The 22,790-nt window shown below is 40.2% G+C and overlaps 1 protein-coding gene and 1 non-coding gene across 3 annotated transcripts in view; both read left to right on the top strand.

Annotated features, from left to right (window-relative positions):
- arhgef10 (Rho guanine nucleotide exchange factor (GEF) 10) overlaps positions 1-22,790 on the top strand; it is a 59,963-nt gene that overhangs the window by 17,684 nt on the left and 19,489 nt on the right. Inside the window, exons 3-22 of one of the 2 annotated variants that reach the window (XM_020085134.2) lie at positions 1,046-1,429; positions 2,153-2,497; positions 3,763-3,799; positions 4,257-4,345; positions 4,629-4,685; positions 5,489-5,676; positions 6,671-6,787; positions 7,960-8,071; positions 8,714-8,826; positions 8,900-8,977; positions 9,059-9,238; positions 9,584-9,700; positions 9,966-10,058; positions 10,484-10,654; positions 11,554-11,699; positions 12,200-12,384; positions 18,522-18,637; positions 19,540-19,667; positions 21,061-21,161; positions 21,493-21,614. In XM_020085134.2, the coding sequence (XP_019940693.2) occupies positions 1,046-1,429; positions 2,153-2,497; positions 3,763-3,799; positions 4,257-4,345; positions 4,629-4,685; positions 5,489-5,676; positions 6,671-6,787; positions 7,960-8,071; positions 8,714-8,826; positions 8,900-8,977; positions 9,059-9,238; positions 9,584-9,700; positions 9,966-10,058; positions 10,484-10,654; positions 11,554-11,699; positions 12,200-12,384; positions 18,522-18,637; positions 19,540-19,667; positions 21,061-21,161; positions 21,493-21,614 (2,879 nt within the window). The remainder of the gene's footprint in view (positions 1-1,045; positions 1,430-2,152; positions 2,498-3,762; positions 3,800-4,256; positions 4,346-4,628; positions 4,686-5,488; positions 5,677-6,670; positions 6,788-7,959; positions 8,072-8,713; positions 8,827-8,899; positions 8,978-9,058; positions 9,239-9,583; positions 9,701-9,965; positions 10,059-10,483; positions 10,655-11,553; positions 11,700-12,199; positions 12,385-18,521; positions 18,638-19,539; positions 19,668-21,060; positions 21,162-21,492; positions 21,615-22,790) is intronic. The other variant, XM_020085135.2, reaches the window with a different exon arrangement.
- trnai-aau (transfer RNA isoleucine (anticodon AAU)) lies at positions 21,703-21,776 on the top strand. Its single transcript has one exon. It is a non-coding gene; the product is annotated as a tRNA-Ile (tRNA).

The raw sequence follows: 22,790 nt of genomic DNA, 5'->3' as shown, positions 1-22,790 counted from the left end.
CTACTGTCAGGTTGTGGCTCAGTTTTCCACAGTGTTGAATTCTGGATCACGTTACACTTTTTTTGATCTCACTACAGCACTGAATGAAAACTGTATTACTGTCTTACTCTTTACACATTTAGCTCTAGGGGCTAGAAACATGACACCATGAAACTGCTGAAGGTTGAGCCTGTGCATTCCTTATCTTTTGACTCGCTCCTGCTCCTTATCAAGACCTAGGGGGCGTGCTCTGTTCATCAGATCAGAAATAATGCATAAACTCAGACTGTACGATTCACTGACGGGAGTAACAGCTCTCTTTCCTGCTGCCCTAATTGCAGTGTGGAAACTGGAAATTCATTTGTTGCTCCCTTCCTGTGAGCGCTCTGATGTGAACGTGACGCCTCTCAGTTCTAACTATAAACCTGTAGCGTGGCTCTACCTTGTTTTTGCTTTAAAGGAGAGCTGTTTTTGTGGAAAACCTTGATGTGAGGATTTCTGTAAGAAAACATACTGCTGTAGTAGACCCCACCCTTAATTATAAGTCTGCATTTGGCTCAGTCTTTTAAATTAGAACAGCCCAAGGACTTGAACAGCCTTCCACATTGTATGTTTTAACAGTGTGTTTGCTAACATCTCTAAAATAATATCGAGTAAAATTATATTAATTTATCAAATCCTGTGCCATGATTATTTAATAATAATTTGTAATAATACAAATAGCAAATGGACAGGGGTGTAAACACAACAGACTCCCTGGCAGAGGTTAATATGGTGTTAGACTGGTTTAAATAAATCCCCCCTTCAATATTTTAGTTGAATATACAGCAATATGTGTGCATATACATATATATATATAATTATTTTAAAATTCCTGGAAATTTGGTTGAGATAATGTTTATTGGTGACATAAAAATCATAAGTACAATATTGTCTGTGTCTTAATATACCCAGGAATACAAATGGATAACTAACTTTGTGGAGATAAAATCTCAGCCCTTATTGTCTCATGGTATATATTTATATATATTTACTCAACATCTCTTCATCCTATCTCTGTTTTCAGTGTTGGCAGACAGTGCCCCTTTTGCAGATGAAGATGAGGGGGAAGCCTTTGACTTTGATGACAGTGGTGATGATGTCCCTGAGGCTGAGCGCCCTCCCCCTTCACCTCCAGCCCCTTCAGTCACCAGCTGCAAGGATCAGAGCCAGGAGAATCTGGTAGCCTGTCACCCTGAGGGCCAGCTCCCCGACCTGGACCCCCCAGCACCTTCCCTCACATCCGACACACCTCCTTTATCAGCAGACACCACTGTCGCCACTGGCGAAGCCTCCAAGGCAGTCGGAGGAACAGGAGAAGAAGAGGGGACTGTTGATACAGAGTCAGATTTACCTCCACCCCCACCCCCTCCTCTTCATGACGACACAGAGACAGATCCTGGGACAACAGGTTTGATATTTTAATGTTGACTGTAGTGGAGTGAAAGTATTTGAGCCCATTTAGTCTTTCCTCAGTGCAGAGACTCGTCCATACGGAAGTTGCTCTTGGACATTGGTTGCCCGCAAATAATGCCTTGAGTGTTCGTGATGTTTCTTGTCCGTGGACAGACATTCTCCACATTCTTCTGCCATGTTTTTTTGGTGCTTTATCTGGCTCATATCCAGCTCCTGTAGCTAAAGTGGGTCAGTCTTTCTCTCATGACACCTTGTATCTCTAGCTGCCCTATGCAGCAGCTTGTTTGCCTTTTATCACTTAAAGTTGTGACAGCAGCAGCTGCAAACAGTGTTTGGCTCTGTATATTCTCACTCGCTTAATAACATGATATCTCACGTCTGCCTTTAGGGAATTTCTGTGGACTCAAAGATTAATTTCAGTGGTCAAAGGTCAAGGTCACAATGACCTCATTGTGAATGCAATATGTCAGGTACACCTGGAGGGATCAACACTGCCCTTAAACTAAAACAAAACTAATAACACTTGGACACACATCTACCTAAAACACCAAAAAATCATCTTTGGTAAACATTATTGTCATGTACTTTCATTCTTTTAGTTTGGTTCATTATCACTCAAACATGGAGGGGCGTTTTTTATTTTACTTTGATGCATCTTTGCTCAGTTCTTAAACTATATGTGCATAACAAAATATGTTTACTGTATTTCTGTCACCAGGCAGAGATGTCCAGGATCCATCCATCGATGACTCTCACCCTCCCCAGGCCGTCGCTAGGACCTCCTCCCAGAGCAAAGTCAACCCTTACTCTGTCATTGACATCACCCCTCTGCAGCTACAGCAGCTCGAGCAACAACTTGGGCCCTCCTCTTCCACTTCCTCACTTATGGAGCCCAAAGGAGGAGAGGATGATGCCCAAGATGTCCACACGAGCCCCGTTGGCATCACCTCGGGATACTCAGTCCCAGTGCCTTGTGGCTACGCAACCCCCTCTGGTGTACCACTCCTCACACCAGCGTACACCACACCCGTCATCTTTCGACACCTCTCCGTGGATGAGGATGGTAAAGTAGAGGCTAATTCTACAAAAACCTTGACATACAATTCTGTGGAAACGAGGGTTTCCCCGATTGAAGCCAGCCAGGTTCCCTTGTTGCTGTCACTCCACACCTCTCTATCCCCTCATATCCTGTTATTTCTTCACTTTCTTAACTAAACATCCTAAATAGACTTGTTTATTCTGGACTTTCAGGACAATTTTCCTACTATCTCACAGGCTCATAAATGCAGTGTCAGCCACTTTTATTTTGTCTCCTTTTGTCTTTCTCTTGTTTTTCCTAAAGCCTTGCCACAAGGAAGTAGGGCCTAAATTTAGCCCTCCCCAAAGTTCTGTGTTGGCCGTAAGGATTTTCCGGTTTCCCTGAAACCTCACGGTAGCTTGTGTCCAAGCCTGTGGCCTGGCACTGTGAGGAGTCAGATTACACTGTAATTATCTCAGCCAGGTCACAGTGAAAAGAGTTTTAAAAACAGATAGTTTGGTGTGAAAATGTACAAAATTATTTACATTCAGTGTCCTGTTGGCCATGATATGCTCAGCAAGGTAATTTTACTTAAGTTATCACTTTATTTTGTAATTTCTTTTTTTTTTTTTATTAGATGCATCAGATTAGTGAAATCCTTGAAAGCACATTTTCAGGTGTCATAGCTTAATTATTTTAACCATACTGTAGTATCTGCAGGAGGCAGACACTTATCAGTGACACCTAGTGGTGGCATATGAAAAAGTTTGTTCTTAAATCAGGATTCACACGAAAGTGACTGGTTTGAAATGTCACAGTGTAAAAACAATAACTGTCTTCAACTTCAGTTGAAACTGTTGTTAGGTGTTAATAGGCCAAGGAGACAAGAATTTCCTCTTGCGGATGAATAAAGTATGTCTATCTATCTATCTATCTATCTATCTATCTATCTATCTATCTATCTATCTATCTATATGTTATAAAATACAACAACTATTACCAATGTGATTATTATTTCAAATAGGTTTATATTACTTTATTTCATAAAACATATATATGTTTTACAATTATATCTCCAGATTTGCAACCTGTTTTTACATTTACAACTTTCATAATACTTCACTGAGCATGTTGGTGGTTTTATAATGAAAACAAAACACATCATTTCCAAAATTGGGTTTTGTTTCCTGTGAGTTTATAAACAAAAAATCCAAACCAATAATAAAACGGCCTAAATCTTTGAATTAGAAATGTGCAGTGTGCTGATTTCATAAATAAATGTAAAAGGTTTTCTCTTTTTCCTCCTCCAGTCACGGTGGTCGGGACTGGAAACACCTCTGGTGACAGGTAAGTGGCAGCTATTAGTCCGTTTTAACGCAGTAACTCATAAACTCATAAAATCATTGTACCCTACTCCTTACTTACTTAGAGGTTTTAGTTTTTAGTTTAGTTTAGTTTGAACTTAGTTTAGTTTATTTGTCTTATGTAAGTTAACAAGGTCAACGGTACAAAGAAAATGTTGACATGTTCAATGTTATAAAGACATAAAGTAAGAAAAAGGAAACTGAATTATCAATAATCCATCAAATACAATTTAATAGAAATGAAATAAAATAGTGCTTATTATATACAAATCAGACAATTACATAAAATACTATAATCCAGTTACATCTGTAGTTATTATATATGACTGCTACCATCATGACATGGAGCAATATCACAATCTGTTCTTTATTTTCGGACATTACAGTGACATTGAACATTTATAGTTGTTTAAGTAAATGTTTGTTTCCATGTTTTTAAGTGTGTTTATTGAAGAGTATCCACCAATTAGAGAAGAGGATGCTTTGGCTAAATGGGCATCAGATCCTGCCAACACTGCATGGATGGAAAGTAAGGAATGACATGAAGGAAGATGCATGTGTAATCAACATGGAGAGAATACTGGTTCTACTTATTTCACTTCTTTTCTGTGCTTTCCTTTGCATAAACTGTGTGTTCCTTCTGTCACAGCTGCAGTCCCAGACACTTCCTTCCCTGTTCTTTTGAGGAAGCAGGCATTTGTGTGTTAGCCTGTCTTTTAGATCCCCCTCACATTACATCCTGTTTAGTGTAGCACAGTCTGACATAAGAAACTGTGCATTACCTCTTTTGAATGTTTATTTTTGTGGTTCAGATCCAGATGAGGTGATTTATGATGATGTACCCAGAGAGAACTCTGACTCTAACACAGGTATTGAACATTTCATTTCATTCTTTCATTTCACAAATTTAGCCTTTCAGAGCTGCTCACTTTCTCTGATAGTTTCCTCAATTTTTTAAAAGTGACATATTTGATACTGGGGGACACTCACTCTTCTGTTGTAACATTGATTATGATGAGTATTGTCATTTATAATCCAAAATGATAGATTTTGCTGTGCTTTCATTTTTGTTCAAGGTTTTAATAAAATAACAGAAACACTTTAAGGTATAATGCAATTTTGTAAATTGGCATCAAAAATGACTTCATAAAATCGGCACATTTCTGCAGATATTGAGGATTTTAAGCTTTTCAAATCAATATTTTTCTCATGGCTATTCAATTTGAGTGCAGTATATTATTACTGTGTTTATTTCCATAGTTTCAATCTTTGCCTATCATGTGACAGAATAACTGTATATTGCTCCACTGCCACAAAGACAGATACAGGAAGTCTTTCCTGCCCACAGCAATGAGATCGTTTCTATCTATCTCGGATTACTCCTGCAAAAACTGGGATTTTATTTTTTTTGCACATATGATATTCACATGTTCATATGTATATTAATTTATTTATTTAAGTCATTTTTCAAACAAATAATGCAATTTTGCACACTTGTTTTCCAAAAAAGTTTTCCAAATTGGTATCAGTAAAGTACATCTATCTATCTATCCATCTATCAATCTAATTATCTATCTATCTATCTATCTTTACAGTTTGGCCATCATTTACATGAAGATAACAAATTAAATATAGTATTTCTAAATCTATTTCCTTCACCTTTTTTATACAGACCCAGATGAGATGATCTATGACGACGTGGAGCTTGGTGAGGAGGGCGGCTGCAGCAGCTCCCTTGACAATGGATGGAGCTCTAGCGAGTTTGAAAGCTATGACGAGGCCAGCGATGGCGAGGGTCCCCCTGAGAACGGCCTGCCCCACGCCTTCATGAGAGGGAAGCCACCCCAGAAGAAAACCCATGTGTGTAACAAACTCAATACCATTTCTCTCTCTGGATTACAGCCAAAAAACAACTCTGTGTCTGTGTTATCATACTGCACATCTTCTGGTGGGCGGATGACAGCAGTGGATAAAACAGGAACTTAATTTTATTTGTAACTAGATTTTTTATAAAAGGGTTTATGTTGTATCTTCCACATATCCACTTTAACATAGGCTGTCACACCAGAGGTCGTATTTGTTTCGCATAAAGTTGTAGTTGAAGTTTTTCAGTTGAGCAAATCCTCTTATCCTGCTTGTTCTTAGCTTTGATCTAAGTTTTCAGTGAAACACCATCCATGTGTGTGTTTCATGTGCAATCATATGTCTATTTGCTTCTGCAGATCTGAGCGAGAACATTCTGACTCATAGTCAGATGGCTGCACTTTGTATGTATTGGTTTGTGGTTTTGAGAATTCAACTCTCATTGTACCACTGACAGACATTAATTGAGCAAGAATTTTACACACTCCTAGATTTTTCATTAAGATCCATGAATTTTTGCCTGGTAAAATGGTTCCAAATCTCACAATGTTAAAGAAAGAAAATAAATCCTGGATCCACCCCTTGATCTGCATCCACACCAAAATGAATTCAGTTCATTACCCATACCACATCCTTCCACCATCATGATAATCTGCTCACTTGTTTTGGTGTAATCTTGCTTACAGCCAAAAAATGCATAGGGGTAAAAACAACCTCCTTGGCAGAGATAATAATTGGATAACTCTTTTAATAAGCATTTTTACATTTTATGTGTTGATTTGATGAATACATTTTTATACATTTATGTAAATATTGTCAAATGGCATGCCCTCTTTTAATAAATCTGAATTAATTTAAATGGATTGAGCAATAAGCCATTTGTGTTGTCAGAGATAGCAACAAAAAAAATCTTAGTCAGTTTCATATGGAATCTAAGGTGCTGGCTCATTCCAAAACCATAACCAGTAACCCTTGCTTTGCTTTTGTTTAGCTCTCTCAAGATCTGACTCGCTTGAAAGAACACTATGAGAAAAAGATGAAAGATCTAATGGCAAATACAGTGGGAACGGTAGAGCTGCAGCAGTTAAAACAGAAACACGAGCAGAAGGTAAACTACCTGAGGCTCACTTCACCTGCCTGTGCTCGACAAAGTAGTCCCAACCCTTTACTCTGAGTCTCGCTAACCCCTCTGGTACATTTGACACTTAACTTGGTACCTTCATACTACTCTGATGTGAATGACTTGTGGTGGGGGTACTGGTGATGGGTTTGCATACATTTATCTCCCTGTCTGCTGTATTGATATTTCCCATTATATGTTGATGCACTTGAAGTTGTAAAGCTTGGGATATATATTTAGGAACAGTTTTTAGATACATATCTAGTGCAGTGTCCGTCCTAATCCTGCCTGTTTGAAATGGATTGTTTGTTTGGCCTGTCGTGATGCTGGCTGCAACTTTTCTTTCGGAAACTGTAAAAGTGACCCCTAGCGAGTAAAGACCGGCTGCAGGTCCACAGCCCCATATACGCAAATGTGGAACGAATATGGCGGGCCAAATTTCACCAAAGTTGAACTTCATGTAAAGCCATTCTGCGATATGCCTCACCACAGGAAGCAAATGTTTTTTTCACCTCCTTAATCACACAGATTGGAAGGTTTTACTCTGCTACATTTGCATATGTGTGACCGATTTACAAAGTCACTTACGTTGATTAGTCCCAGCCGCTGCTGCTACAGAGCGCTGGTCGCCTGTTTTTTTTTTTCTTTATAAGTATATTCAAATTTAACTTGCACCAATCTCGACACTGCACTTCCTTTGGCCCTTAACAATAAACATGCCAAGTATGAGGCTGACAGAGAGATGTATCTGGAATTAGTAGATAGATTCAGGGAAAACAGAAACACCAGTAATTGAATGAATTTCAGTTGTTCTCAGAGTAGCTTGAAAACTGTAACATAAAGAAAATATTAGTGGCTTTTACAGCATCTCTTACAATGTAAACCTGTCTTAATGTATCTAAACACTGTGTTTCTTTCAGCTGACGTCTCAGTTACTGTCATTCTCTCATCAGCTCTGCTGTATGAAACCATCTTCTGTTTACATTCATCCCTGCTCTAACACTACTTCTGTCCTGCTTAGCTCGGTCCAGTGGCTTTTTAACAATAGGCTTAGATGAAGTAAAACTAAACTTCACCTTGGATTAAAATTCTCAGATTCTGTTAAAATATTGTGTTATTTTTGCCATATAAATAATTTAATGTATTTGATCTTATCCAAGATGCAAAAGCTGGTGAAGGCAGCTAAGGAGGGAACCAAAGATGGGCTTGAGAAAACGAAAGCTGCAGTGAAAAAGGGACGCTCTTTCATCAAAACCAAGTCGTTCTGTCACGGTATGTGCTTCTTAAAAAGATCTCTTCCTCTTCTATTCAAAAAGCAACACTGTGCAACTTTTACTGAGCAGTAGTGCCCACTGCAGCTACACATGGTGGTGAATTATGTTGGGCACCAAGTCAGAGCGATTAAATAAACAAAGTCTTTCAAGCTCTGACTGTGGAGTCCCACTCATTGAACTGAAACACAACTGAGCGGTGGATACTACCCATGATCCCCGGCTTCCAGAACCAGAAGAGCTGCTACTTTAACAAATATTCAAACTGTTATAAATTATTGATTTTTTAAAAAGTTTCCTGGGTAAATATTGGAGATAAACACAGCATTATTCTTGAACTTGCTGGACCTGATCCTGACAATTTAAACTGTGACAGTTAAACACTTCTCACAGGAGATCCTACCCACTCACCAAAGTTACAGTTCAGGGTGAAGAATGAAAGCGGCACTTTTCTCTCTATTTCAACTCAATGTATCATCAAACTAATGTTGAAGCTGTAATTTTAGGGTTAAAGAGTTAAATAGTGTTGCTTTAAGTCAATGTTTATGTGAAAGTTTTGGTATTTTACTAAAAACTAAGGACTGTCCCTTCAACATGTTTACTTGATTGCAGCTTTTCTCCCTTTGTCTTCTTAATCTTTTAGAGAGGAAGTCAGTGGGTTTTGAAGATGAGGAGTCTGAACTCTTCATCGAAGTGGACTGTTTCAATGTTGAGCCAGTGCTGTGTCTCGCACCAGAAGGTCTTTCTCAGCAACAGGTAATGAACATGCCCTTCTATATATATCTTTAATAAACGCAACCCTTTGCAACCACCTTATTTTCCTCTATAGCTGGTGAGAAGATGCATATTGGGATCTATTTTGGAGAGTGAGAAGAACTATCTTGATGCGTTGAAGAGGATACTGGAGGTATGAAAGAATGGCTGCAGCAAATGCCTAAATCCACTTTTAAGTGTTTGTTATTACAGTGTGCACTGTCTGCTTTATCAGCAATATGAGAAGCCCCTGTCCCAGATTGAGCCAAGGCTGCTGAGCGACAGGAAACTGAAGATGACTTTCTATCGGGTGCGTGAGATCCTGCAGTGCCACTTCCTGTTCCAGATTGCCCTGGCGAGTCGCGTGGCTGAGTGGGACAGCCTGGAGATGATCGGGGACGTCTTTGTGGCATCGGTAAGCTGGGACTCTAATTAAAAGGCCTTTATACAAGAATTGCACCACTAAAATAAAATAAGAAAATGTACTGAAATGCATTCATATGCAGATAGCCGTTAATAGAGAATAGCCAAAATGTCATCTGGACCTACAAGTAGTGTGTTTTGTGTGGAGAAAGGTTTACAGTCTGTAAACAGTGTACAGCGAGCAGAAGATAGAGTCTTGACCCGAATATCTGCTGTCTTCACCGGAAGCCCTGAAATATTACCCCCAGAGGCTAATGGCTTGTCAGGCAATGCAATGTATTTGAGATTCCTGGTGTCCCTCAGACCCAAGACATAAAATCTGTGTGTTTCTCAACAGTTCTCAAAGTCTATGGTGCTGGATGCCTACAGTGAGTATGTGAACAACTTCAGCAATGCAATGGCGGTGGTGAGGAAGACGTGCGCATCCAAACCTGGCTTCCTGGAGTTCCTCAAGGTTTGACAGCAACACTGAAATGCTCAGAATAACATTTTTTAATAATTGTCACAAATAATGTTCCTTTTTCAGAAAAACACACATATGTATTCTCTGTTTATCCTTTTTCTACTCTGGTGCATTTAGTGGAAAGCACACAAAAAAAAAACCGAAGCATGTTTTGAACAACTATAACATAAATTATGTTCATGTGTTGTAGTCCTACTCCTAAAATCAGTTTGACTGGTTCCTCACTAACCGCACTAACCAGTATTCTCACCTGCAGCATAGCCAGGAGACCAGCAGTGACAGAATGACTTTGTATGGCCTGATGATGAAACCTATCCAGAGGTTCCCACAGTTCATTTTACTCCTTCAGGTATTATGAAGTCTTATTTTTAGCTCCTTGTGTAATATGTACATTGACCAGCAGGGGGAGAGCTATGCACATAAGTCACACACTGGGTTTTTCCAAGTGCATAACTCAAGGTGCGTTCTAAAGGGAAATGGTTTCCTTAGATCTCTTTAAATCCCTTTTATTTATTTGTTTCACTGATTTTTAATTTGCCTCTTGCTTTTTTTAAAGTATATATATGTACATGCTATAAACGCCAATCAGAATAGCTTGTATATTCATGATAATAGGATTTGAAATATGCATTGATTCTATTATCAAATCCTCTGCTTTCTAAGTGTAGAAAGAGAGCATCAAATTCTCAAAAAGGGGTTTTATTAGATTAATGACGATTAATGAGCAATTGTCCTAATCAACAAACGGCAGACTAATGTGTCGCTCCTCATCAGGACATGCTGAAGAACACACCGGTGGGTCATGCGGACCGCCTGGCCCTTCAGATGGCGCTGACCGAACTGGAGACGCTGGCGGAAAAGCTCAATGAGAAGAAAAGGGAAGCTGATCAGCGTTGTGAGATCCGCCACATTGCAAAGGCCATGAACGAACGCTACCTCAACAAGGTCTGTCTCTTTCTCTTGTGTGCTGGCATGTGTTCTGTAGTTTGAGATCACATTTTGTTTTTCCACATTTTCATTGATTTCTCAGAAAAAAATTCATGGATAGAAATCTGTCATATTTAGGTAACTAATATCTATGAGTGGGTACAATTTGGTGCAGCTTGAATGAATTTCAAGGGGAATGTTGGGCCTCGGCGATGGTATGCGCTCTACTTAGTGCCATTCTAAGTTAATCGCCTAGTAATGGCCTACGTTTGCTTGTTTCAGCAAACTCTGACGCATTTCCCTCTGTCCCAGTGTGGGCAGCCATCAGGCACTTTGAGCTCCACATTTTCTACCAACTATTCTCCTGACTGAATGCCATATTTTTAGCCCGTTGCTCAGCACAACATGTGCCCACAACACCAGCTTTCCCTAAGGTATAATTATTTGTCTAACTGCAGCCACCCCCTCTATGTAGCATCTGTGTAGGAACAAGTGTTTACAGGATACCCCACATGAGGCAGAGGAGTTTTGCTCTTCATAGCCTTTAATTGTTCAGAGTCATCGTTGAAAGTATATGCTGTTATCCAGAATAGGTGGTTTCACAGTGGAGGGACAGGAAACAAGTGAGACGGAAGAGCAGGATGAAATTTGACTAAAGCTCACTGTATTTTTCCTGGATACTCTGAGTTTGAAAACATATGGCAGTGTTCATTTTAAGATTTTATCCAAGGCTCTATTGGCTGAAATGCTTTAGAATTATTTCCTTGTGTAACCAAATAAAACCTGTTGAAATGTATGTAGGTAATTTTGGTCTCTGAAGAAGGTTATGTTAACTAAACAAAGACCTAATTCAGAAATCCAAACACCCACTTTACGTCAACATTGTATCACTCTGACTAATCTACCCTGTCCTTTAGCTTCTGAGTAGCGGCAGCCGCTACCTGATTCGCTCAGACGACATGGTGGAGACGGTCTACAATGAGCGTGGTGAAATCATTAAAACCAAGGAGCGCCGCCTCTTCCTGCTCAATGATGTTCTCATGTGTGCCACCGCCAATATTCGGTAAGAGCGACAAACCAGACCTGCTCTTAATCTCACCATTAAATTGAACCTTCTCCTGTGATCTCGATATAATCTTAGGAAGAAATGTCTCTTTTTTGTTTTGGTCATGACATTTGCATATGTCACTTTCCCTACTAAGAAAGATGGTTAGCATTGTATGTAACTGTGAGCCTGGGGGTGACTTTTGACCATACAGCCGCACTATGGCTTATTTTTTAACCAAGAGACATGCAGAGCCCTGTTCCCAGACTTTTCAGCTTCTGTCCTGTACTGTAACATGCAGGTCACCACATGCTGCCTCTGGGAAATGCATGCAGACTTGTACAAAAAATGTTTTTTCTCAATGAGTGAGAATCACCCCCTCTCTTTTGCACATGGCATGTTCTCCTGATCCCACCTTCAGCGTTTCTTCCACCCCTACACCCATACAGTATATTCTCCACTAACAAGATGCTAACACCATGAAACCAAGTGCCACTTTACCCCCTTCTTCTGTCCAGATGTCAGGATGGCAGCGGGAGTGGCAGTGGAAATGCTCCACTTGACCAGAAGTTCCTCCTGAAGTGGAGCGTACCATTGAGCTTCGTCGAGGTACTGGAGTTTGGATCCAGCGAGGACATGGTCGACAGCAGCCGCTACCAGGCGCCTCATTCTGGGGAGAAGGTGGTCATCAACGCAAAGCCAAGTAAGAACCATAGTGTTGCATTCTGTTGCTTTGAATCATCACATCCCATTTGTCTGTTTGTCCGTGCCTTTGTTTCCTTCTCTTCACACTGAGCTCCGGAAGTAAAGGTGCAATGAGCTGATGTGATTAGAGAGTATCAGGTAGTTGAGGATTGATCCCTGTATAGTCCTTGTGGATTTGAGACTCTGGGATCAGAGCCAATAATTGTCTCTCAGGTAACTGCCTGTGCTTGGTGTGTGGTTCATTAAGTTCTCAGTTGTGACTAAAATATCTCCATCTATCTGTCCTAGCTGGAGTCATTTGACAGAACAAATTGACCCGTTGACTTGTCCCAATTTAATGAACCAACAGACCTTGTCTTCTACATAAATACATAGAATAAAGGCTGGATTGTACTCACTGTTCCCATCATTTCTACTGGTGCAACTTTTAACTTGGCGCCCGCTCTGCGCTGATAGCCTATACACAAACTGGGATCATCTGAAAGCAAAAAACTACTAACAAGTTCGTCTCTACAGACAGATCAGTATTCTCCCTCATGAGAGAGCAAAGAGATTCTCAGATGCCCCCTAGACTGCAGTTTCTGTTTGGAGGCATTCTACAGCAAACTATGGAAAAAAACTCTGTGGCTTTCCTGGAGGAAACAAGCCGATGCCAAAACGGTTTTATTTTTGTTAAGTCATCTTTGCATTTTTCCGGTGGTGTTGTATTTTTCTCAGCGACAGAACCGAGCTGCACCGAGCTGCACCGAGCTGCACCATTTTAAAAAGTGAAAGGTGTCGCGTTGATGTCACAGTTGGCATAGGCAACGACCGTTACGCATAAATGCATCTTAATTGATTGTTGTTTCCTGCTGGGCTCTTGCAGAGATTTTTAAAATGGTGTTTCATCCTGCACTGACATACAGCCACCAGCTGTTATTTTTTCCTTCTGGTCTGTTGGCTGGTGAGTCCAATGATTTCAGCCTTTCCACTGGGTTATCCCCCTGTCACACACAGCTGCTCAGCCACTTTGAAAGAACCCCAGATTAGACAAACAAGGAGCACAGCGACAGCGTGTGATTTTGTGGTCACAGTGCTACAGCTTTTATTCTGGGATCTAGATATTTCTGTGTGCGTGTGTTTGTGCACGTTGCTGGACTGGTGAATGGTTTTGATGCTGTGTTATCCCTGGTTTGTCAAAGGTTATATGTATTCAAGCTTAGGTCAGAGGTCCATGTTTTCAGTTGCCAGTGGTAATGCACTGGAATTACTACCATGGAGCTCATCCACTCTCTCATGCTCTCACTCAGTGTGCTTCTCCCTCTATTCCATCATCTGTAATTCACTTACATAAGGCTCAGTCCTTTGCTGCTTTGTGTCACATTTATTTCATAATAAATCCTGTGATGTTTTTTTTGTTGATGCTGCAGCATTTAGTCCACCATCTATGCTGGAAAAAAAACGATTATCAACCAGGATGTATTTAATCCAAGTGCACATGGTATAACTGTAACAACTGTGTAACTGTTGTGCAGATGTCGCACGTGAAGTAGATGCTCAATATTGACCTCTTCTGCATTACATATATACACACCAATTTCGAGTTTCTACGGGTCACAGGGAGAATTTCTTTCCAAATAATTTTTGCCCTCCAAGGATATATGTTTTGCATTACTCTGCAATAGTTTCCCGCTCCATCGTCCAACATCATCATTTCATTTTACGTGCACAAGTGTCAATCAGTCAATCAAATTTTACTTGTATAGGGCATTCTCACGATTCCCAACTTGTCTCATAGGGTTTAACGAGGTCACCACTATCCACGCTCAGCTGCCGGCATGATCACAGTCCATGATCAGGGTGCCATCACGATCCCTGATCGCAGGAATAGGTGAAAAGTATAAAGATACCGCAAAAATATTGTGAGCGTTTTTAAAATCATGTTCCTTTCACCTCTGTTCAAGCAGCATTTGGTGCCTCTTTTTTACCATCCTGTCAGACCACCTGTCTGCTGATGCTTCACTGATATGAGCCACTGCATTGGGTTTATATGTAACAGATGGCAAAGACAAGCCTAACATCTGGTCCGACTGACAGGTTTTTACTAGAGCTGCAACTGACACAGTGTCATCTTAAAGCTTTGATCCAAGTGTATAGTGTGGATTTGAAGGCTTGAGGATGTCAAGGTTGGGGCGAGGATGGGTCTCAGTGTTACGGGCTTGTACTTTTAAAACTGTTTATTGAATTAGATGTTTTGGAAGTTAATTTTGACCACAGTGCTTCAAAAAGATCTGACAGAACTGAATTATTGTATGAGTCAACAATACCAGGCCTTCACTGGGTTACCTCACTCCAATTTACTTATTTTCGAACCAACTTCACTTCTGTGTGTGTCTTTGTTTGTGTGTGTGTCTGTGCATGCATACAAATGTGCCCAGGAATGTATAACTAGTTGAAACAAAAGACAAAAAGTCTCTCAGTCCACTGCATTCAGCCAAAAACAGCTCAGTGACCAGGCTGCTCGAAGCCAATGAAAAGACTCTTCAGCACATGATGTCATCTCTCTGGTTTGTTCATCTCTCCGCTCTGCTGCATGGAAATCAGATGCAAGACCACCACACAGACTGGTAGTTTAAAGAAACATTCCCCTGCTGCGCTCACAGCCCGTTTATCATTTGTTGAAAAGTTGTCTTTGTGTGTGTGTGAGATGTGTAATTGCTCGGGTGGCTGGCCTGCTGCTGGAGATGCTCCCGGGCCTGTTATGTGAGAAAGGTCTTGGTATTTGGCGCGCTCACAAAACACCATTCAGGAAGTTGGATGGGACTTGAAAAGGGTTGCACAGTGCCTGTGTAATCTATGGGAACGGTCTGTCCAGTGAAGGTGCAATTCTATTCCTCCTTGTGTCTTATTATTCATCATATATTTAATTCTATTCCTCCTTGTGTCTTATTTAGCATATATATTCCTTCTTGTGATTTATGATGTATTATATATTTATAATATTTATATAATATATTATCAAATACAGGTAATAAATAGCAAAAGGTTTATTTTAATAGTACATCTATTTATTTCAAGGAGAGTTTAGACAGATCACAGTTACTAACATACATCATTCGTCAATGTCAAAGTAATTTTAAAACATAGTTTTAATATAGAGATATATTTTATGTTACAGTAAACTGCAGTAGCTGCATTTGCTCATAATATGACACATCAAGGATGGAGGGTTTATGCAGCATTTCTGCCCTGACCTGGTTTCAACTCACTGTCTCTCAGCCTTTTACTGAAACCAATGAGCCATGAAGATGGCAAATAACTCCTTACGACAAGGAAATTAGTTGAGTCAACAGTGACGTGGTCAGAAAAGAGCAGAAGACACTCCTCAAGTCATTACCTCCACTGAGGAAGTAATGTTTTCTCCCCTGTAAGTTTGTTTGTTTGTTTGTAAGCAGGATTACCCACAAACAACTCATAAGATTTCCATGAAATTTTGGGGCAAGTCATTGCATGTTCCAAGGAAGAACCCATAAATGTTTGGTGTTGATTTTAACATTGCTCGGGCTTTTCCATAGATTTCCCAGTGAGTAATTCCAAGGATCTTGTTTCTAGTTTCTCATTTGTGCTTCGTAACATTTTAAGTGAATAAACATAGTGTGTGTTGTAGGGTGGCTATGATTTGATCCAGTGACTTGAACACAATAAAGTAGGAGGTCATTGACCACATCAGTGAGATCCAAATCCATGCAACAATGCAGCTACAGTAGACCTGTTGTGCAGTGCGTGTGCTTCAGTAAGCAGGGCTGCAAGCCCATGCACGAGGCCAACTGAGTTTCTCAGTGTGTGAGCCGCCTCTTGTGTACAAACTCACAGGGAGGCATTCTCTGGGAGACCACCTACTAATGCGTTTCTGGGGTAAAGTCTCCCCTGAATGCCTGCTCCGCGAGGCCTTCAAGAGAGAACCGGCCTGGGTTGCCATGGAGTTGGAGCCGCAGACAGACTTTGGTGACAATTGGAGAAGACGAGGAGGAGGAGATGGAAGGAAAGGAAGAATAGAAAGTAGAAGTGCAGAAGCAAACAGAGCTGAAGGTGCCAAGGAATTGAAAGGCAGTTTTAGTCTATTTTAGTTTTACCCTCGATACACACTCTGAAGAGTTAATATAGAAAAGAATGCACATTCAAATATTTGTTGTTAGGTTCCGAAATAAAAGAGTCCTGTACTCGTTAATTGAGTCTTTTGATCAAATTACCTTAATAATTTGTCAGTTAGGAGTTTTGGCCAACTCAGAGGCCTAAACGCTGTTCTCCGTGCGTGCTTTTCTTCATGACTATAGTCATAATTATCTGTGTGTGTGTGTGCTTGCATGTTTGTGTTAGTGTGTTTGAGTGTCTGAGAGATTTTCGATGAGCCTGGCTCTGTTTTCTGTGCAGCAATGGTTTGTGGCCACACACAATGTTTGCCATTGTTTCGTTGTTGGTACAGAACAGCGCAGTAACGGTAAAGATCACTGAACCGTTCATGTAATTCAATGATCATTAGGTTTATTAATTTGAGCAAGAAAGCAAATAGCTCGTAGCAGCACAGATACAGTAGGTACATAAAGCTTTTGTCCCTATTTAGTCATTTATTTGGGTTTTTATTATGCGGTATAACAGTCGCCATTGTTAAAGTAGTTGTTATTATCGATTTTACTATTGTCATTGCAGATTATCTTTCAGATCTGACTTCAGTAAAATCTAACAAAACCAGTTGAAACATACAGTAGGTACACAAGTGGAGAACAGAGAGGATGATATACATTTACTTGACAAAGCAAACACAGTATTCAGTGTTTGGCCTCTGAAACCTGACTGATTATAAATCCTGACCTGATTATATAACACTTTCAAGTCAGCACACTGGTCAGAGTCACTGCCAAGTTTGCAGAGCGGCCTCTGCTCCTGTGGGAAACTGATTGATTGTCCCTTATTGATCTTTGTCTTCGTCTCTACAATGTAACGGCTTCTCTCATCAGACTGGCCTCACTCATTACTGTGTGTGAGAACTGTTGGAGACATGGGACTTTAGCGTTCACCTCAGTTTCTTTGCTTTATTTTGAGTGTTTTTTGTTTGTTTTTGTTCCAGCTCAAGGATGCTGCTTTTTATATGGGACAGAAGTCATTACAATTTATGAGCTGATGGGATGACTGTTGCTTGTAGCTGTACCCCAAACAAAGCTTAGTAATTTTCTAGTAACACAAAATTTTGACTTTTAGTAACTAAACAGCCATCTTAAACAGGTAGGGGTTAGGGTTAGGGGTCAGCTGATGAGAACGTGCATCCTGCACGTGCCCTTGGGTGAGAGTGTGTGCGTTTTTTTTCAGTGTGTTCATGATAACGTGAACACAGGAGGATATCAGAGGACATTTAGGCTTAATAAATGGTGTAAATGACACTGTTTCAAGTCCAATATGAATGTTGGGGCTTGCGGACACTTGGATGACACCACACGAGCAGTATGGAGGCATGTACTGTTGTTTTTTTACATCTGAAGAAGAGGTCACAATTTACTTCAATTGTATTTGATTTGGCTGCAACACTGTTTACTCCTGAGACTCCAAAAGTGTTTTGTGGCATCAAACGCTTCACCCACCCCTCCATCGGCAAAGTGGTGAGTGGATATTGGGTGAATTTTCATTTTTCTGTGAAGTAAACCTTTAACTTCACATTTATTATAATCTTTTTGAGTTTTTATGCCTCAGCAACAGAGACATTATTCTTTATTTGTCCTTCCTATTCTTGTGAACACACTATCTGAGGAATGCCTTGAGGGGATTTCTTCAAATTTGGTACAAACATTCTCTTGGACTCAAAGATAAATTGATTAGAATTTGGTGGTTGAAGTGTGTGGTCACTTTGACTTCAGACAGGATATTTTTTAACTTGTGAATGCAATATCTCAGAAACACCTCCAGGGAATCCTTTCAAAGTTGGTACAAATGTTCACTCGGACTCATGGATAACTGATTCGAATTTGATGGTCAAACGTCAAATGTCATGGTGACCTCATATGACTCCAGGGGGAAAAAAATGGGGGCTTACACTCGCAGGGTGGTTGAGAACAAGAAACTTCTCTCTTTGTCTAAATATTTTTATTCTTGTGTGTTCCTGTGCAGACAAACTCTACATGGGTCCTGGTCAGTTGTACCAAGATCTGCAAAATCTAATCCATGACCTCAGCCTAGTCAACCAGATCTCCAGCATGATCAGCAGCCTCAAAGGAAACTACCAGGTACTGTGCAACTTCACTCATCACAATCACAAGAAAAATCGAATCATATTAAATCCTGATAAGGTCATTGATTAATAAAGTTTGAAAGAGAATCAGTAACAGAAAAAAACACGCACACAGCTGTTGGTGCTGCTGATTTGGATGTTCAGTTAGCAGAGCACAGCGTGAGAGTTTGAGGCTGTTTTTGTGCTGCGCTGGTCGGTCTGTCAGAAGCAGAGTGGGAGGCAGAGTAACAGAGAGGTTCTCAGAGAGACACGTGTCCCAGAGATGGAGGGAGGGAAACACTGATGAGGAGGGGTCAGGTAAGGCTAAAATGTGAGCTGTATTCGGCCAAGCACTTTCACAATATTGAATTTAATATTCTTAATGATAATAACAGTAATATTGTTCTTAAGGAGGTCATGGCTCTGGTGGTAGAGCAGGTTTGCTGCTGTATCATTGGTTGGTAGTTTGATCCCTGGTCGCCTCTCTTATGCACAGTACAAACCAGTGGTCATCTCTCATGGGACTAACTGAACAAACAGTAACTCACAGTTATACAGTTGTTACACATGTGCTGTATATTAATTTTCCTCATTGTGGATATTAGAATAATTCAACTTTAGCCGAAGACTCTTATAGTTACTTTATGCAACTGAATTGTTTTATTTGATTGCATTCAAGTCAAGTGACGTAATGTTTCTTTTTTTATCTCAAGTTGTTCGAGTGTCTCTATATATAGTGGTAATTTATCAATGTTAAATGATATGACATACAAATTATGACTTGTTTCCTTCTCCTTTTCCTCTCCATTGTTTTCTTACTTTAATGACAATGAAATGCTTATAAACAACTAATGGATCACTTCCTTCTCCTCTTTTTTTTATTGTTCCTTTCTATCTGTCCCATTTTCCTGTGCACAGAATGTGAACCCCACCGTGGCCCAGGACTGGGTATCAGGTCTCCAGAGGTTGATACTGAAGAAGGAAGAGGAGATCAGGGCAGCTGACCGCTGCAGGATCCAACTCCAGCTGCCAGGAAAACAAGACAAGTCTGGTTTTTTTTTTTACCCACACATTTACACACCTCTTTAGCATTAATTGCTTTTTAATACAGAGAGCACATATAACACTGTCACAGCCTCCAGTCTCAGCCCCCCACCCTTGTCTTGTTTATCCTAGGTTTGTCTTTATCCCCTTTTACCCTGCTTTCTCCTTCCATCGAGGAGCTTTGGTATTAGAGTATTAGAGCACATTTGGATATTTTGGATAAACAAGTTTCTCCAGCAGCTCTAATCTGAGGCATGAATCTCAGGGGAGGAAAACTGCATCAGTGTTTGCAGCTGCTGGTGAACCCGGACGCTCATGTCACACATTTACACACTCTATTATAATCGGCACATGATTCCCCCGGGGTGAACTTCATTTTTGACTTTGTTACATTCTCTCTCTCTTTTGCTTCCTCACTCCGTCCCTCACCCCTGCTGCATTCAGCTGGTGAGATTATCCACGGGTATGTTTAGAAACACAGCTGTGCCTCTGTTATTCCTTCCTTGATCCCTGTGTTGCAAAACACACACACAACACAACACGTCTCACCATCAGCCAGTGACAGGAGGGATGCGCGCGCGCACACACACAAACACACACACACAAACACACACACACACACACACACACACACACCATGTCTATATGAGCTGCTGATAGAAGCGGTAATTGACATTGACTCCTATCGCATTTCTGTCACTGTCTGTCTAGTCAGTCAGTGATAAATAGCTAGAATCAATTGACCCTTTTGCTGGGATTCAGCCCAAACTGAGCTGACTTCATTTCATCTTATTACGTATTATACTCTAAAAGACCCAAATCATCGGACTGGTGTGTCGACAATAATATCCAAACGCCGACATGACTGCTCAGAAAAAAAGTACAACCTAATTCAGGCCCTCTGGCTGCAAGAGATGTTCACATGTCTTGTAAAAACATAAATCATTGAGTACATCTCTGATGTTTGGCTCATAAAAGCTCTCGTATTTTAACTCCCGCTGCAATATGAGACTTTTTTAAAGCTCTGTTGACATTAACATGTTAAAATATTAACTTTTATCTATTTTTGTAATTTCAAAATGCCTGATCTAATCTGATCTCTGAAGGCCAGTTCATGTTTTCTGCTTTAAATTAGAACCCCATGCAGAATGATATTTGTTTTCTTTTAATTAAAATGACCAGGAAATATCAAAACAACATTTTCACTATTCTGCCTGCGTTCCTTGATCCACCACAGTCTACAAACACCAGACAACACACAGTAGTTAACTGTCAGTTCCCCTGACACACACTGATCGTATCCTGTATTTTGTGATATAGATATGATCATATCCAATGTTGGAATGTTCCTTTTGTTTGTAATCACTGTTTGTGTTTTGTTGTCTCTGTTTGCAGATCTGGTAAACCCACGTACTTCAGTGCAGTGTTCAATACTTTGAGCCCAGCCATCAAACAGTCATGGATCAGTAACTTGCAAATGGCGAAACTGGCTCTAGGTACTGTACTCTGTCTGCCTCTACACTACACTACACTGAACATGCATTTATACAGTGTATATATACTGTATTTATATATGTATCTATCCCTTTATTCAGTTGCCTATGATTAACCAATTACTTATATCAAACATCTTCCCCATGTAAGGTTAATTAATACTACGAATGCAATGAGAAATTGAAATCTGTAGCAGAATGTTTAAAATGTATTAAAATAAGAGAGTAATTGAAGTTTTACAGTGTAACTTTGGGATTCTGTCTGTAAAAACACACTGCGTGCTGTACACTATTGAATCAATAACATATTTGCTTGTGGATGTTTTTACATCAGAAGAGGACAACCTGCAGGGATGGTTCTTTGCAGAGGATGATGGGAACCAGATCAAAAAGCAGAAACACCCCCTCTTGCTACGACAAATGCCTGTGGTCATGTCCAAACTACAGGAGTTCAAGGTGGGAACCTCTGATGTTATCTTTAAACAGTGTTAGTATTTGTGAGTGCGTGTGCGTTCTTAGTGTAGTGTGAAAATAGTCTTCACAAGGCCGGTTAGCTCAGTTGGTTAGAGCGTGGTGCTAATAACGCCAAGGTCGCGGGTTCGATCCCCGTACGGGCCACTCTGTTTTGATTGGACAGTGAAATGAGGCCAGTTTAGCTCCTAAAGTTACAATTTGATTAAACCATATGTAATGGTAATACTGTAAAGTACTGTTATATGTGATATATATATGATAACATCCTACAGAAACTCTTGATAAATACTTTCTTCACTGCCAGTGTACATGGACTCGTGTTTGTTCACATGCTCTATACTATCTCAACCCTTCAGTATTATCAGGCTGGTGCATGCCAAGTAAACAAATAACTAGTGAAATAAAAGTGCGGGGGTTGTTTTTTGTTATGTTTTTGTTTGTGGCAATCCCCAGGAATTATTTTGACCACATATCAGGTAGTAAGTTAGTTTATACATGCTTATTTTATTAATGATAGTTTAAGTTTTTCCATCTTAAAGCAACTGTCCGATCGTCCTAGTCTTTCTTCTTCTTGCTGTGTGGATCTCTCAAATGTCACACTCTCCTTTGTATGTCACACAGTCATGTTTCCACCAGCATCGACTGACCCTGCGTGACAAAAATAGCTGACATGTGTGGCTCAGTTGGTTGAAGCATGGTGCTAATTACAGTACGGTCGATGGTGTGATCCCTGTACATGTCACAATTTAGATTAGACTGACATGTTAAAGCACTTTAAATTTGCATATGATTCGATGGAAGCTTATGAAATGGGGGGGGGGGTAAATCACAACATTCTCTACAGACAAATTATCTTTCGATTCAGATGTTTGTTTTTTTATTTGGCCTGACACTGTTACATGATACTGATTTGTTGACTGCAGTCAGATAACAACATGCAAATGTGTTGAGACAGCATTGATTGAGTAAAAAAATAAAAAGGGAGGGGTCTTATTAATGTGTGTTTTGGGCCAGTTAGCTGTGTTGGTTAGAGCGTAGCTTTAATAGCGCCGAGGGTGTATGGAGAAAATGAAGTTGTCTTAGGCCGTTGAAGAGTAGCAAGCAGTCTTTGATGGCTTTATTGTTTCTCTACCATATTTCTTTCTTTTCTGCAGCTCA

This window comes from Paralichthys olivaceus, chromosome 12 (genome assembly GCF_024713975.1).
Source record: "Paralichthys olivaceus isolate ysfri-2021 chromosome 12, ASM2471397v2, whole genome shotgun sequence".
Classification (NCBI taxonomy): Eukaryota; Metazoa; Chordata; class Actinopteri; order Pleuronectiformes; family Paralichthyidae; genus Paralichthys; species Paralichthys olivaceus.
This window is presented reverse-complemented; position numbering and strand designations above follow the sequence as displayed.